The sequence below is a fragment of the Polypterus senegalus genome, chromosome 18 (assembly GCF_016835505.1).
Source record: "Polypterus senegalus isolate Bchr_013 chromosome 18, ASM1683550v1, whole genome shotgun sequence".
Taxonomy (NCBI): Eukaryota; Metazoa; Chordata; class Cladistia; order Polypteriformes; family Polypteridae; genus Polypterus; species Polypterus senegalus.
The window spans coordinates 2,090,337-2,107,313 of NC_053171.1; the positions used below are offsets into that span (position 1 = coordinate 2,090,337).

The following is a 16,977-nucleotide window of genomic DNA, read 5'->3' on the forward strand; positions in this document are numbered from 1 at the left end:
GATGGAGAGGGTGGGCCGTTTCAAGATACCTTGGTGTCCACATCATAGAGGACCTGACCTGGTTCAAGCATATTGACAGCTTGGTCAAGTAGGCACAGCGGCATCTTTAGCACCTCACATGCCTGAGGAATTTAAGGCGGCCCTCCCAGTTACTACAATTGAAAGTACCCTGACAGGACGTATCACCACCTGGTTTAGATACAGAGTGCAGCAGGAACGCATGGCTATGGAGAGAATGGCCAGCTGAACTTATCATTGAGTGTGCTCTCTCTGACTTCGAAGAAATCTACACCAAACGATGTTAGACAAAGACAAAGAAAATGATCAGGGACACCAACTCTTTGTGTTGTGGTCAGGGAAATACTACCTGAAGACCATTTCAGAGAGACTGAGGAGGAGCTTCTGTCCACAGTTCATCCATATTTTGAATTAAAAAAGTGTTTAGAAGTACATGATACCCTATTAGTACTTCTTCTATTTTATTTATTTATTATATACCTGTTCATATTTTTGTAAAGCTCTCATTGTACATAATGATATTTATAGAGTTGATCATTTACTATATATTGTCTTTTTATATTCTTATTTCTAATGCAAAGTCTTGAAGTTCAGCAAATAACCGTTTCACTACATCCTGTACTGTGTATAACTAAATGTGACAAATAAAAATTCCATCCATCCATCCATCCATCCTCTTCCGCTTATCCGTGGTCGGGTTGTGGGGGCAGCAGCTTGAGCAGAGAAGCCCAGACTTCCCTCTCCCCGGCCACTTCTTCCAGCTCTTTCAGGAGAATTCCAAGGCATTCCCAGGCCAGCCGGGAGACATAGTTCCTCCAGCGTGTCGTGTCCTGGTTCTTCCCCGGGGCCTCCTCCCGGTTGGACATGCCCAGAACACCTCACCAGGGAGGCGTCCAGGAGGCATTCTGATCAGATGCCCGAGCCACCTCATCTGACTCCTCTCGATGCGGAGGAGCAGCAGCTCTACTCTGAGCCCCTCCCGGATGACTGCGCATCTCACCTTATCTTTAAGGGAAAACCCAGACACCCTGCGGAGGAAACTCATTTCAGCCGCTTGTATTCGCAATCTTGTTCTTTCGGTCACTACCCATAGCTCATGACCATAGGTGAGGGTAGTAAATAAAAATTCATTTGATGTAATTAGTTCGGCTGTTTGCTGTGTGCCAGGCAGGGAGTTGTGGCACCAAGTGTTGGATTTCGTTTGTGTTTTTCTTTAAGGCTGTAGTTGCAGTAAGTGTGTGCTTAGCATGTGTGTTTCTGTTCCTCGTGAAATAGAACTTGCTACACTTTGAACGGAAGGAAATTAAACCTGGCCGACCACGCTGACTTATTGTCTGTGGTTGTCTCACATTCACCACAACCCACCTCATAAACATTGAGCTACTACCTGTTAAAATGTTAGGTGGGTGAATTGCTTGTGTTACTTATTAATTAAATATGTGTAGTATAATAATGCTTATGTTTTTATCAGTTCAATGTACTGTTATGCAGTGACATTTTCCTCATAAGGATGGAAATCATACCATGCGTACATTCACAATCACTTACAGTAATTTTTATGTTATTCATTATTGTTCCTGCATTTATTCATCTTCAAGAATGGTTTTGTGACAAATACACTGCAAAACAGCTTTGTAATTATGTTGTTAATGGCTTTTTAAATTATTTTTCAATGAACTTGTTCTGAGTTTGAAGCACATTGCAGTTGTCCTTATAATAAAAGAAATGTTTGGTTTACTATATGGATGCTCACTTTAAAAAGGTACATTTGGCAAAAATAAAATATGGTTTTTCTTTTAATTATGCTGTGTCACACACGTGCACATAGGAGGACGTTGTGTGCACCAAGTAAAGGTAATTTCACGCCAGGCCGGGGGGGGGCGGAGTGCATTAAACCTTCTCCTACTATCTTTGCAGACCAGCCGCGGGAAAACCTTTCTGAAACAAGAGCGTCCCTTCCAGTTCCGGCGCCTAGAAGAGTGTCACTTCCGGTTCCGGTGCCTAGGAAAATGTCGCTTCCGGTTCCGGTGCCTGAAACATCACTTCCTGTCTGACCATTTAAAACCGCCATTTCTCACAACCTTCGGCAGTTCAGTCTTGGACTCTCAACAGTCAACTTCATTGTTGCATAAAGCTAAATCCTTTGCAGCTAGGAATATTATACGGGTGGCTGCCCCAACCTTTTTTTACGTGTGTCAAGTCTCTTCCTTTTACAGCTGTTATGTCACTTTTAGTTTAGCAACAGGCAGACAAAATGCCGAGAAGAGAAAATGCCAGGCTGTGTGGTGTAGTGGTTAAGGTTATGGACTTCAAATCCTGAGGTTGTTGGTTCAAATCCCGCTACTGACACTAAGTGACCATATAAGGAAGTCACTTGATCTGCCTGAAATGGAACCAATTGTTTCGTAAATGTTGTACGTCGCCTTGGATATAGACGTCAGCCAAATAAGTAAATGTAAAAGTCTTGCAAAGGCCTGCCACTCAAATGAACACTTGAGCTAATTGCAAAAGATCTGATGGATGAAACTGCAACTAGAGAATGTGAGTGCCTACCTAACATAAACTAGCTGCATGGTGGACAACATGGGGGGATAAACAAACATAAACAAGAAAAAAGGAGTGTTGAAAAATAAAACATACTTAGAAATACTAAATAATTAAATGAAATTACACAGACAAAAATTTAAATATCTAAAAGTTGAAAAAGGGATCCCAGCAAATGCCAACTCTGAAAAGTCGATAATCTGACGCCCCTAAGAAAATCCGAACACATTTCTCCAGTTTTGATGTCACTACACTGGTTGCCTGTGTCATTCAGGATTGACTTTAAAATACTGCTTATGGTTTATAAAGCCTTAAATAATCTCGCTCCATCTTATATATCGGAATGCCTGACACGTTATATTCCAAATCGTAACCTTAGATCTTCAAATGAGTGTCTCCTTATAATTCCAAAAGCTAAACTTAAAAGAAGTGGTGAGGCGGCCTTCTGCTGCTATGCACCTAAAATCTGGAATAGCCTGCCATAGGAATTCGCCAGGCTAATAGAGTGGAGCAGTTTAAAACACTGCTGAAAACACATTACTTTAACATGGCCTTTTTATAACTTCACTTTAACATAATCCTGATACTCTGTATGTTCAATTCATCATAATAACTATTCATGGTGGCTCTAAAATCCGTACTGACCCCTACTCTCTCTTCTGTTTCTTTTCCGGTTTCTTTGTGGTGGCGGCCTGCGCCACCACCACCTACTCAAAGCATCATGATGCTCCAACAATGATGGACTGAAAGCCAGAAGTCTACGTGACCATCATCATCAGGTCCTTCCATGAAAATATGATGATTTATGTTAGGTAGAATGCCCAGAGGGGACTGGGCGGTCTCGTGGTCTGGAACCCCTACAGATTTTATTTTTTTCTCCAGCTTTTGGAGTTTTTTTTTTTTTTTTGTTTTTTCTGTCCACCCTAGCCATCGGACCTTACTCTTATTCTATGTTAATTAATGTTGACTTATGTTTATTTTTTATTGTGTCTTCTATTTTTCTATTCATTTTGTAAAGCACTTTGAGCTACATTTTTTTGTATGAATATGTGCTATATAAATAAATGTTGATTGATTGATTGATAACTGCTTAGGTTTTCGATGATATTTCAAGATCTTTTTTAAATGGTCAAAAAACACCTTTCGCAAAATGGATTTTATTACATTTTGAAACTACAGATACAGTACATCGAAACTATGTAAGTACGCTTGTTTTTGGATCAGTGATAAATTGTTACATTGTAATTATACTAACTGTGGAATAACAATGACAACTGATTAATTAAATATAATGTTACTTTGTAATACACAGTAAGTACGGACTAATAACTCATAGTTACACTGTACTTACACAGGTAATTACATAGTTGTTACATAGTAGTATTAGAGCGCGGCACAGGACTGAGCTCCTGCGTGATTAACCTTTTCTGAAATAACTTAACGTAAAGCCTACATTTGGCTTCCCTTTTGTTTTGCTATTTATTTTTTCTTCCTCCGTGCCATTGAGCACTCATACTTTTGATTCTAAACGGGGACGACCAGTTGGCACCCCAACAAATATCAAACAGACTTGTGACTCCCCACTCAACCACAGGGCCTATGGAGGATCCTTCCCATGCATGCTTTGTTAAAATAATAAGAAGTAATAAAAACACACCACTTTGACATATCATGTGTCTCGTCGCTAGTCCAAACGAGGAAGTGCTCTTATTTCGCACCAGTTTTACATGTCTCTGTGTATGCGTGCAGCGTTTTGTCTAAGGAGACGTGCGAGTTTTTGAAAGAGTTGGAGGAAGAGATAAGCTGTATAGAATCTTAACGAAACCGTGGCATCACTTGTGAAAAAAGAAGAAGTGGCATGAAGCAAGCCTGGGAAAAGTCAAGTAATAAATGTTGTTTTGGCATATCTAACAAAAAAAACTGAACAACTCATCACCACAATGTCATATTGGTCAGGTAACAAAGACAATCATTGTGATGTCCTCTGACGTCTTCCCTAACTTCACAAAAAACAAACTACAATTACAAAATAAATTAAAGGTCTATTACAAAGTCATAAGGTAGGCATCATGACAACAGCAATAGTGCTGCAAATGACCCTTTCACAGGAGAGTGTAGCCTTTCTGATTCAACAACCTCTCAAAAACCATGACAGAAAACAAGGAAATCAATCCTTTCATTTGGTTAAGTTAATAAAATAGGAAAGACTAGCATAGCAAAACACGTGTGTATCAAAACAGGCTTAATGGTGCAATGGTAATGTTGTGTATTTATGAAGGTCTGTTCAATAGTATGCTAGACCTTACATCTCTCTGTCTTTGTGCGTCTACAGAAGTTGCCTTTGTTCCTCAGATGTTTCTAATCTTTGCAGTTGTCTTTCTTTGTGTTTCTTGTTTCCTATAAAGAGACGGTCTATTTATGTGTTTTTTCACTTCATCCCTGATAATATGAAATTGAAGGGCAAGTCCTCAAATCATTAATGTTTCTGCCTAAAGAGGATGAAAAAACATGGAAGGATTGAAAAAGAGGACCGACCTGACAACTCATCAATGTCCAGTGTACCTGGCAGGTAATGAATGGACTATCTGGCCAAAGGTGGTATAGGAGTGACTTGTGACAGAGAGAAACATGATGAGGTTCACATGTGGAAAGGGAATGTTCATTTAAGTGTGTTAGTGGGAACATAAAGGAAGTGTCCCTTCTTACTGAAAAATGGCAATCCCGTAAATCAATAGTTGGTTGTAGGTGAATGAGATGAAATTATATCATGTGTTTGGGAGGTCAGGAAGTCTGGGAGCTACTAAAGGATCCTGGCTCTTTATTTAAAAACAGAGCCTCATAAATGCAGATATTAAATGGGGCCAAGAAATAAACATATATAGGAAATGATCACTGCTAAATATGGTTTAACAATATTGAGAAGTTCTTATTTTTTTTCTCACATGGATTCTGTACTCTGGCTTATTTCTTCTTGAATTAATAATAAAGTAATAATCTGTTATGTTTAGTTTGAGATTGGACTTGTTTAATTTCATAAATTGCATTATTGGCACATTAAAACATTAGAACAATGTAGAGGACAACAGGCCATTTAGCCCAACAAAGCTCACCAGTCCTATCCACTTAATTCTTCTAAAATAACATCACGTCGAGTTGTGAAAGTCCCCAAAATCTACAACACTACTTGGTCACTTATTCCATGCATCTGTGGTTCTCCGTGTGAAGAAAAACTTCTTAATGTTTGTGTGAAATTTATAGTTAACAAATTTCCAACTGTGTCTCCGTGTTCTTGATGAACTCATTTTAAAGTCACCGTCTCGATCCACTGGACTAATTCCCTTCATAATTTTAAACACTTCAGTCAGGTCTCCTCCTAATCTTCTTTAAAGGCTCAGCTCTTTTAATCTTTCCTCATAACACATCCCCTGTAGTCCTGGAATCAGCCTAGTTGCTCTTCTCTGGACCTTTTCTAGAGTCCTTTTTGTAGCCTGGAGATCAAAACTGCACACAGGACTCCAGATGAGGCCTCACCAGTGTGTTATAAAGCTTGAGCAGAACCTCCTCAGACTTGTACTCCCCATGTCAGGGTGCTATGCCAGTTGATAGTGTCGAGTCCACTACGACTCCTAAAATCCTTCACATAACGTGCACATTCGATTTTCAGACCTCCCATAGTGTATTCAAACCTAATATTTTTACTTTCTGTGTGTAATACTTTTAAATTTATTTACATTATGTTTAATCTGCCACAAGTCCAAGTCCCTCTGTGATGATCCAACAGATTCTCAATGATCTGCCAGTCAGCTAGCTTGGTATCATCTGCACACTTAACCATCTAGTTACTTATATTCTTATCCAAATCATTTGTATATATTAAAATTATCAGCCGCTCCAGCACTGACCCTTGTGGGACACCACTGTTGACGCCAGACAATTCTGATAAAGTCCCTCACACCATAACCATCTACTTCCTGTGTCTGAGCCAATTCTGCAATCATCTACAAACAACAAACATCTTTTATTTGATGCCCAACCTCTCTTGTGGTGCCCAATCAAATGACTCTGTTGCTGTTTTTTTTATCTTGCATTGTTCTTAAACTTTGTGCTGCCTTCTCCTTCTTGTGGTCTGCTGTCCTCCTTGCTATTACCTTCTTTCATCTCTAAAGTTTCTAATTTCCTGTCTGTGTTATATTCCAATGCTCATAGAATCCTTATCCTCAATGAGTTCAGTATCCATGCTGCCTGCCCTTCAGTCTTTTTTTTTCCAAACTGTTGGCACACTAACTCAGTCTGATGGACTTTTTCTGGATCTTCTCATTTCTCAAGGACGTGTCCTTTGTAATGTTTAATCATCTGAGTTCACAATTTCTAATCACTCTCTGCTGACCTGTCCATACCATCCTATCACCTTACCCCACCATAATCTCCTTCCCAATGAGACAGCCTTGTTGCCTCATCTCCACTTGGTTCCTCCTCTTTACAATCCACTTCTGACACATATTTTATGTCTAGAAGCAATCATATTATCTGTAAAATTGAGTTTTCAGTGTATGTTCTCAACATGATTACTATCTGTGCTGAATTTCTCTCTCTGCATGTTTTCTTCTTGCTCTCACCACTGACTATGTCACCATTAACCACAGCAATCTTCTAAACATCTCAATCTACTCTTGATGTGCTCCTGTTAATCTCTAAACCCATGCAGTCTGCTCTGTTTGGTGGCAAGTTGAGCTCTCTGCAGCCTCCTGTAATGTAGCGATCCTCAACATTCAGTTCTTGTTCTGCTTGCTGCCTCTGGACTTCTTAATTCAGAATCCTACCTCACTCTTGTGCAGATGATACCCAACTCACCACGAAAATCTCCCCTCTGATGGTAGCCTAAACAACAGAAGTATATGAGTGTCCCCTAACTTCCCCCACCTTCAAGTAAAATGAAACTGCTTCTTGTAGAACCTGTGATTCAGCAAGTCTCTTCTTACTAGCCCATTTGTGGCACCTCCAAAATTTTCCTTTTACTTTGTTGCCTTTCAGGAATTCGCCTGTGCCATGTTGGACAAAGTGGGCATTGTCCATTCTGCTGGGTCTTAGTGGCACAGAAGGCATGTAAAGGCAGCAAGTTCAACAGACACAACAGATGCACAAAACTCTCAATCCTTCATTCCAAGTAAGTAACTGGACTCTTCATACGATGATCTGTCTGCACTATATTGCCAAAAGCATTGGGACGCCTGCCTTTACACACACATGAACTTTAATGCCATCCCATTCTTAATACATAGGCTTTAATATGGAGTTGGCTCACTCTTTGCAGATATAGCAGCTTCAACCCTTCTGGGGAGGCTTTCCACAAGGTTTACAAGTGTGTTTATGGGAATTTGTGATCAGGAGAGCATTTGTGAGGTCAGGCACTGATGTTGGACGAGAAGGCCTGGCTCGCTCACAGTCTCCGCACAAATTCATCCCAAAGGTGTTCTATCAGGTTTTGGTCAGGGCTCTGAGCAGGCCAGTCAAGTTCCTCCACACCGAATGAACTTCTCCATTTCTTTATAGACCTTGCTTTGTGCATTGGTGCTTGCCCACTCATGTTGCCATCCCCAAACCGTTCCCACGAAGTTGGGAGCATGAAATTGTCCAAAATGGCTTTGTATGCTGAAGCACTGAGAGTTCCTTTCACTGGAACTAAGGGGCCAAGCCCAACCCCTGAAAAACAACCCCACATCATAATCCCCCCTCCATCAAATGTTACACTTGGCACAATGCAGTCAGGCAAGTACCGTTCTCCTTGCAAGCACTACACCCAGACTAATCCATCGGACTGCATGATTCGTCACTCCATAGGGCACATCTGCACTGCTCTAGAGTCCAGTGACGGTGTGCTTTACACCACTGCATCTGACGTGTTGCATTGCACTTGATGATGTAAGGCTTGGATGCAGCTGCTCAGCCATGGAAACTCATTCCATGAAGTTCTCTACACACTGTTCTTGATCTTTTGGAGGTCTGTAGCTATTGACTCTGCAGAAAGTTGGTGACTTCTGCACACTGCGCCTCAGCATGCGCTGTCCCCGGTGATATAGCGGGTCTGCAGCTCAGAAGGAAAGGCCGGTTTTTAAATAAATAATCACTGCACTCGCGGCTTAAAGAGGTGGCGTGGTAGTGTGACCGGAGCAGCTCCTGGGTGTAATACGGGCATGGGCATTTCTGCACTGAAGTGCCCATGTCCGTAATTGATGTCAGTAGCTGCTAATCACCACACCGGTGCCCCATCCCCATTATAAATAGGAGATGAACGACTGGGGAAGGAAGAGACGAAAAAAGAAAAGAATGGAGGTTAAGGGAAAGAGGAAGGCAGGAGGTACAGAGAGCCAGTGTGTGAGCAAGCAAGTGTAGGCTCACTGGTGGTTGCAGGAAGCTGAGAGGAGAGCCCTGGTGGGGTGATTGGCCAGCCCTTGGGGGCAGATGGATTCGGTCACTCCTACTGAGTTTTTAAGAGAAGCAGGAGTGACCACAATTGCGGACAGCTTGCTGCATAAGGCTGCGGAAGGCAGTGGGAGTCGGAGGTTTGGGAGGTTGAAGCCCTAGTATGAGCGACCTGGTCGCTGGGGCACCCTAATCTTGGTCTGGTGGGAGCCGTACGGTGCCAGGGTTCGGAAAAATACCAGACCAGTAGGAAAAGGTCAGCTGCAGGTAGGGCGACTCCTCTGTTGCAGGGCCCGGATGGGAGAAGCAGGGTAGCCGTCAGCTAAAGAAGGCATCGGGTTTTTAAAGGACTGCTTCCAGCCATTATTGATTTTATCCTTGGTTTTAAATGGATTTCTTTATTGGATTATTTTAACCTCCACATTTCACCCTGGTTTTATGGATTATTTATTTATTGACTTTGAGCACTGCATTTTATTTGGACTCTGTTTTGGTTTTGACTGTTTTTAATAAAAGCACTTTTGCACCTTCCCCTTGCTTCATTTGGTGTCCTCATTGTCCAGCTCATCAGGTTACATTACTGACGGTGTCGGGTTCACGAGGCTCCCTATAGAGATAGGAGCATGAAGCAGGAACCTGCATCGTCACATCCCCTCTCTGTGATCTTACATGGCCTACTATTCCCAATTGCTTCCACTTTGTTATAATATCACTAACAGTTGACTGTGGAATATTTCGTAGCGAGGACTTATTGCACAGGTGGCATCCTCTCACGGTACCAGGCTTGAATTCCCTAAGCTCCTGAGAGTGACCCATTCTGTCACAAATGTTTGTAGAAGCCGTTTGCATGGCTAGGTGCTCCAGTTTATACACCTGTGGCCATGGAAGGGATTGGAACACCTGAATTCAATGATTCGGAGGGGGGTCCCAATACTTTTGACAATATAGTAAGTGAACTCTTCTTACGAGGTTCTGTCTGCACTTCATCTGATAACAAGGGGTAATCAGAGGTGACCTGACATCTTGCTGAGGCCCTCTCTGTGTATCTCTGCATAGCTCTCAAGCAACAGAGCACGAAAGTAGACTCCGGCCAGAAAAGAGACCCATAATTCAAAGGATGATAACTAGGATGGAGAGAATAACTTGCCTATTAGAAGACACTCATAACTGGAAGTGACTTTAATTCAATTCAAAAAGATTCAACCTTCCTTTAAAACGACATGCACCCCATCTCTCAAATGGAGAAACAAAGAGAAGCTTTGGAGAACTGGGCATTGAAACGCACCCATTGAAATATTCTTGGGAATCCAAGAGAACTGCAGGACTCTTCCCTGGGGCACTCTGCCCACATTCTCCAAAATGACCTCTTAATATCTTCTATTAGAAACTAACAAGCTGTGAGACGCCCTCTCCATGAGGAACTGAAATGGTGAAACTCTCTCCTCTTTGTGGACCAGAAGCTGAGATCCACTCTGTCAAGATAAAGCCATTTGCCAGTTGTCTGATGTGGCTGAGAAGCAGCCATTACTTCAAGAAAGAAAGAATTAACATTGTCAAGATGAATATCCTTCCTAAGCTTCTTTTTCTATTTCAAAACATTCCAATATACAATAATAAATATTTTTTTAAGAAATTAGATTCACCTCATTTATTTGGAATTCAAAACTTCCACGTATCCAAAGGGCGACCCTACAAAGACCTAAGACAGAAGGTGGCATGGCTCTACCTAACTTTCAATTTCATTACTGGGCGGCAAATATACAAGCTATAAAAACCTGGACATGGACACAAATAGATGAACAGACACAGGCTTGGTCTGCAATAGAAATAAAATCCTGCAGTACTTCTTTATATTCTTTGCTTTGTACCCCAATAAGTACACCAATATACTAACAACCCACATGTGCTTCACTCACCCAATTTCCCTCACCACCCACCAGCCTGTATTCTAGAAAAAATATTGCTCAGTCTCAAGGACTCGGACAGCATTTCTGTAATATACAAAAACATTTTAAAGTCCCTCCCTGTCAAAGATCCCAGAGTGCAGTGGGAAAAGGATCTCTCAGTCAACATCTCAGAAAAGGAATGGAAGGCAGCAATGCACAGAATTCACTCGTGTCCCATTTGTGCAAAGCATACAATTATTGAACTTAAACTTATATATCAAACGTGTCTGTCTCATTTAAAATTGTCCAAAATGTTTCCAGGGCAAGATCCAACCTGCGAAACGCTGCAATCAAGTTCCAGCCTCATTGGGCCACATGTTTTGGGTGGCATGCACAAAATTAACATCATTTTGGACAAAAATCTTTAAATGCCTTTCAGACAGCCCCTCCTAATCCACTAACAGCTGTGCTTGGTGGGCTCACAGAGGGGCTTAAAGTGGAGAACGACAAACAAACTGTAATGGCCTTTACTACACTATTGGCACGTAGGCTTATCTTGCTCAACTGGAAGAATCCTAACTCTCCTATTTTAAGTCAAAGGATAACTGATGTTATATATTATCTGAAATTGGAAAAAATCTAATTCTGATGTACAAAACTTTTTCAGAACCTAAGGATCTAATCAACATTTTAGAATAAGCATTTAAATTGAGAAAGCAAGTCAATACAGTTAAAGCCACGAGACATCAAAGTCATCAATAGAACTAGAGACATGAAAGCCATAAACTTAAAATGCACTGCAAACTTAAAAACTAAATGAGATAAACCAAGAATTAAACAGCAGCATTTCCAGGAGTTTAGCCAGCGTTAGTAGGAGTCGAGTCTGATCAGCACGGTTGAAATCAGCTTTCCTCATTTATTTGACATTTCTCAGTGCTCACAAATTCATTTTCTGTCAAAACACTTTCCTTATAATGAGAGCAGATCAATTGTGAGGATACCAGAACCAATTAACTAGGAAAGCATAAAAAACGTAAATCATGTACTTACAAAGAAGCAGGTGAAGTTCAATGGCCCGCATTCTTCAGTTGTGAATTAGGAGAAGTGAACGGGCTGAAAATCTTTTAACTGAAGCCATTCTGTTGAAGTTTTGGGTATTTCAGGAAATGACGACAGGCCATAATGCTGACACTGTGAAAACCACATTGAACGTTTCACCGTTTTCATCATTCTAGATGGTTAATTTACTAAGTGTATTTTTTGCTTGCAGTGCTAAAACAGCACTTTACGCTTCCGTTTTTTGTCATGATATTCAGATTTATTTTTATAAAGTCAACTTCCTATTCATATGCTGACTGCTAAACACATTTGCAAAGGTTACTAACTTAAATGAAAAAATACCATTCAATATGTTCAGTATGTGTATATGCACAGTATATAATAGATTGTATTTAATTATCTATACACATATATGTGCCCTCCATAATATTTTGCATTTCTCCTTGATTCCCCCCTTTGCTCCACAGTTTAAAGTGACAAATCAAATAATTCAAACTTAAAGTGATTAAAGGTCACATTTCAGACTTTCATTTAACAGGATTCGCACACATGACACTTTTTCTACACGATCCTCCCATTTCAGGACACCATAATGTTTGGGACACAGCGATGGCAGGTCTATTAAAGCCACTGTCATATTTAGTTCTTTGTCGCATATCCCTCACATGCAATGACTACCTGAAGTCTGAGATTCATAGATGTCACCAGGTGCTGAGGCTCTTCTCTGGTGATGCTCTGCCAAGCTTCTAATGAAGCCATCTTCAGCTCCTGCTTGTTTCAGGGTTGGGGGCTTGTCCCCTTAAGTGTTCTCTTCAGTGCATGGAAGGCCTGCTCAATTGGATTGAAATCAGATGACTGGTTTGGCCATTCAAGAATTTACCATTTTTTAGCTTTGCTAAACTCCTGTGTTGCCTTAGTAGTGTTTTTGGCTCATGATCTTGTTACCTGATGAAGCGCCTTCTAATGAGGCATCTACTGGAACTTGAGCAGATCAGATGTTTCTACACATCTCAGAATTCATTGTGCCACTGCCATCAGCCGTTCTGCCATGTTAAACAGATGAGATGGTCTGCTTTGGCTTTTGGGCAGTTCCTTTTTGTCTCCACACTTTGCTCTCGCCATCACTCTGATCAGGTTCATCTTTCTCTCATCAGTCCATGAGACTTTTTTTCCAGAATTCTGCAGGTTCTCTGAAGTTCTTTCTCACTAACTGTAATCCGACCATCCTGTTTTTGTGATTTGCATCTCACAGTGTGACCGCTGTATTTCAGTTCATGAAGTCTTCTGCTGATAGTCATCTCTGACATGTTCACATAAGTGCCCTGAAGACTATTTCTGATTTCTCACGCAGGCGTTTGGGGCTTTTTCTTGACCACAGTGAGGATTCTTTTGTCATCAGCAGTTGTGGTTTTCCTTGGCCCACCAGTCCCTTTGTGATTACTGAGTCACCAGTGTGTTCTTTCTTCTCCATGATATTCTAGACAGTTGATTTTGAAAACCTAAGGTTTTCATGATGTCTCCAATGGTTTTATTCTTGTTTCTCAGCCTCATAATGTCTTCTTTGGCTTTCATTGGCACAGCTCTAGCCTTCATGTTGTACAATGGCAACTACAGACTCCAAAGGACAGAAGCAAGCCGAGGTAGCTTATGAAGCCATGAAACCCACCTTAGGAATCAGAAGCACCTGTGACACTGATTATCCCAAATATTATAGTGCCCTGAAATGGGGGACCATGCAGGGCTTGAGAGAATCTGCAGAGAAGAATCCCCACATCAAGGTGCGTAAAGCTTGTCAGGTCAAACCCAGGAAGATACCCAGGCCAAAGGAGTAAAGGATGTGAACACTTGTGTCAACGTGATGTTTATTTTTTATTGTTTTACTTTTTAATAAATTTGCAAAAATTTCTAAACTCCTATTTTCACTTTGTTATTCTGGGGTATTATGTGATTTATGATAAAGAAATAAATGAATTTAAATGATTTAAGCACAAGACTGCAACATTACAAAATAAGAGAAAAGTGATGGGGTCTGAATACTTTATAAAGACACCGTATGCAACTACAATGAACATTTTAATGTCTTATGGCTGTCCTGTAATTTCTGTGGTCTTAGCTGTGAGTGTTTGGGGGGCTGTTGTTTGTCTTAATTATATTTATTTTATTTTGAGAACTGAAAAACTTTACATTCCCCTTGGGGTCAAATAAAATATAATCTAATCTAATCTACGCTAATCTCATAATGAAAAGTGTACACAGCAGGATAAATGATGTGAATTACAGTTCAGGTCTCTGGGGACTCGGTGGGCTCAGTTATGGGACCCCCGATAGACAGGTGTGTTTGTGCACCTTTTTCTAATGAGGTCCAATTAATTGAGTTGACCACAGGTGGGCTCCAAATATCTTAATGATGATCAATTGAATGGGATGTATTTAATCATAGCAAATGATCTGAGCACTTGTGTCAATGTGATACTTGAGTATTTTATTTTTAAGAAATGTAATTTAAAATCCTGTTTTCATTTCATCGCTGTGGGTTATTGAATGTTAGATTTTAGAACAACACAACAAAATGCCCAACAAAGTGAAAAGGAGTCTGAAGACCTTTAGAAGATCCTGTATGTATACAGTTACAACATTACTTGAGAATAAACTTACATTTCAAAAATAAAATTGATAACTGGTAATGATGCGGGTGCAGATTGTACAGTAATCCCATTTTAGTGATGCTCTGTGTGTCTCTGTCACTTGGAGCCCATGCGCTGATCCCCCACAATTACAGAAACTTGGACTCGGTGTCTACTTTGTGTCTCAGGCCGCCCGGTATAAACACCATCTCCACAGGGGCACTCAAATCTAAATCTTAAAGGCCCGCCAATCACATTTTCTCCTGAATCAATAATGCATCTGTCTATCTCAAAAGATAATGGTGAAGCCTTGGATAGTCCTGTTGCGAACAGCTTCTGAAGCAGCTCAATAACCCAATCCTGGCATGGCGGTCTCTCCCACAGGTGCTGCAGACAAAGGCCGAATGTGTATCAGAGGTCTGAGTTTGCTGTCTCTGCTTTCTGCATTGTCTTCTGTCCTCCAGCTGTTGGTTGCACTTGACTCCTTTTTGAATAACGTGTCCAGTTAACTGCATGAAGTTTCCGGTTCATGTTGTCAATGCCTGCAAGTTTCAGGTCATGTTTTCAGACATCTTTATAGCACATTGTCGGTCGACAAGTCAGATGGTGTCCAATGGCCAGCTCACCATACGTAATTTCTTTTGGTATGCGCCCATCTTTCATTCGGTGCACATATATTCACATTCGCAGACTATGCTAGCAGAAGATGAATGCTCAGGGAGTCAGCCCACTTCAGCACTTCGACATTTATTACTTTGTTGTGCCATATGATGCCTTAAGCGGCGAAGATGAAACCTTTCCAGGTTGTTCTTCTGCCTGGTGTAGAGTATCCAGGATTCAATGCCATACAGCAGGGTACTAAGAACACATGCCTGGTACCCATTAAGTTTGGTGTTCGAGATCAGATGGATGTTATCCCACACTTTCTTGCCTTGATTATTCGCTTTTTAATTTCCTTGTCAAGTGAGATATTGTTGGTAATCGCAGAATGCAGGAAAGTGAAGTTGTTGGTCACTTCAAGCACTACAATGTCAGTGCTGATTGATGGTGATGTAGGGATGTCCTGAGTCAAGATGCTTGTTTTCAATATGGTCAATCCAAACTCCTGCAGCCATATGGGAAAACTGAATCAACAGTTGTTGGAGGTCCTCTGCAGTGATGTGAGACCAGTGCTGTGTCATCAGCAAATAGCAATTCTCTAAGGATTATTGTGCAGACCCTGGTCCTGACCTTCAGGTGCGCCAAGTTAAACTGTTTTCTGTCACTTCTAGTGAAGTTCAGCAGGAGCAAAAAGAAGATACCAAACAAAGTTGGTGCAAGGACACAGCTTTAATTTATGCCACTCTTGATCATGAATAGCTCTGAGGTTTCACCATCATAGATGACCACATCCTCCACGTCAACATGGGAAGAGAAGGTAATGCTAAGTAAATATGGAGGGCAGCTGATCTTCTTCATTAGCTGGAACAAACGTCTCCTGCCCACGAGGTCAAATGACGGCAATGTATAAAGGCATCTGTCTTTATGAATAATAAATGTCTCATTGGCGAATAAGCAGGACTGTTCTCAAAACCAAGTGGCAGACCCATCAGAACTACAAAATGTACAAAGTCAGCATGGCAGCATTTTAATAAGAAAAATGATCACTTCCTTCTGTAAGCAAGCCTGTAAAACTTAGCACAAAGGATGTGATGGCCAAGCAGAAAGACGAATGTAAGGGTTCACTGGTGGGTCTGCTGCGGCTTGAGTTCTTTTTTTTTTACCACATTCACAGATGAAAAGGTTGATTCACAGCAGCGTGGTGAGACAAACATGGTGAGAATCTGAAGTGTCGGCTTCTGCAGGAGGAGAACAATTGCTGCAGTAACCACTAGAAGTTCTTCCTGAATGACCCAAAAACATTCAAAGACCCCTGTCTGTTGCCGAGCCACCAAACATTACAGTTTTCCTTGGTTGGACGATTTCTCTAAACAGTCCTGATGTTCTCTCAGCTGCTTGCGCATTTCTCAGAACTGTTTGTACTGCCGCACAGTAACCAGCACAATGAAGTCTTTCATTCTAAACCTTTCATTGGTGTTTTCGAACTGCAGTTCTTTTGTCAGCCATTTAGTCAAAGCCACCAAAATGTGAAATCTCTGAACCACGGCCTAGACACAATCCAGTCAAAATGTAAAGTCATGTTGTCAATGTAAGATTATATTGTGGACGTATTTTAAGATTTAAAATTGATCAAGTGTTGCTTACAGCTTTGCTCAATCGGTTTAACACGTGTATTGTCCAAAACTGCTTTTCTCACAACTGTTCACCAGATCCTCACAGCATTAAAACATGCACTCATAGCGCACTCATATTTCTCTTTTTATTTTTTTTACAAACTGCAAATGCTGAGGCACATACTGGCCATCTCTAAACACGTTCTTCATCGC

General features: G+C 41.0%; 1 protein-coding gene across 2 annotated transcripts in view; it reads right to left on the reverse strand.

Moving 5' to 3' along the window:
- Window positions 1-12,039, reverse strand: part of LOC120518734 (basement membrane-specific heparan sulfate proteoglycan core protein-like) — a 92,958-nt gene extending 80,919 nt beyond the window's left edge. Inside the window, exon 1 of one of the 2 annotated variants that reach the window (XM_039741676.1) lies at window positions 11,919-12,038. In XM_039741676.1, the coding sequence (XP_039597610.1) occupies window positions 11,919-11,949 (31 nt within the window). In that variant the 5' untranslated portion in view covers window positions 11,950-12,038. Of the gene's footprint in view, window positions 1-11,918 lie in introns of both variants that reach the window. The other variant, XM_039741677.1, reaches the window with a different exon arrangement.
- Window positions 12,040-16,977: the final 4,938 nt, after the last annotated feature.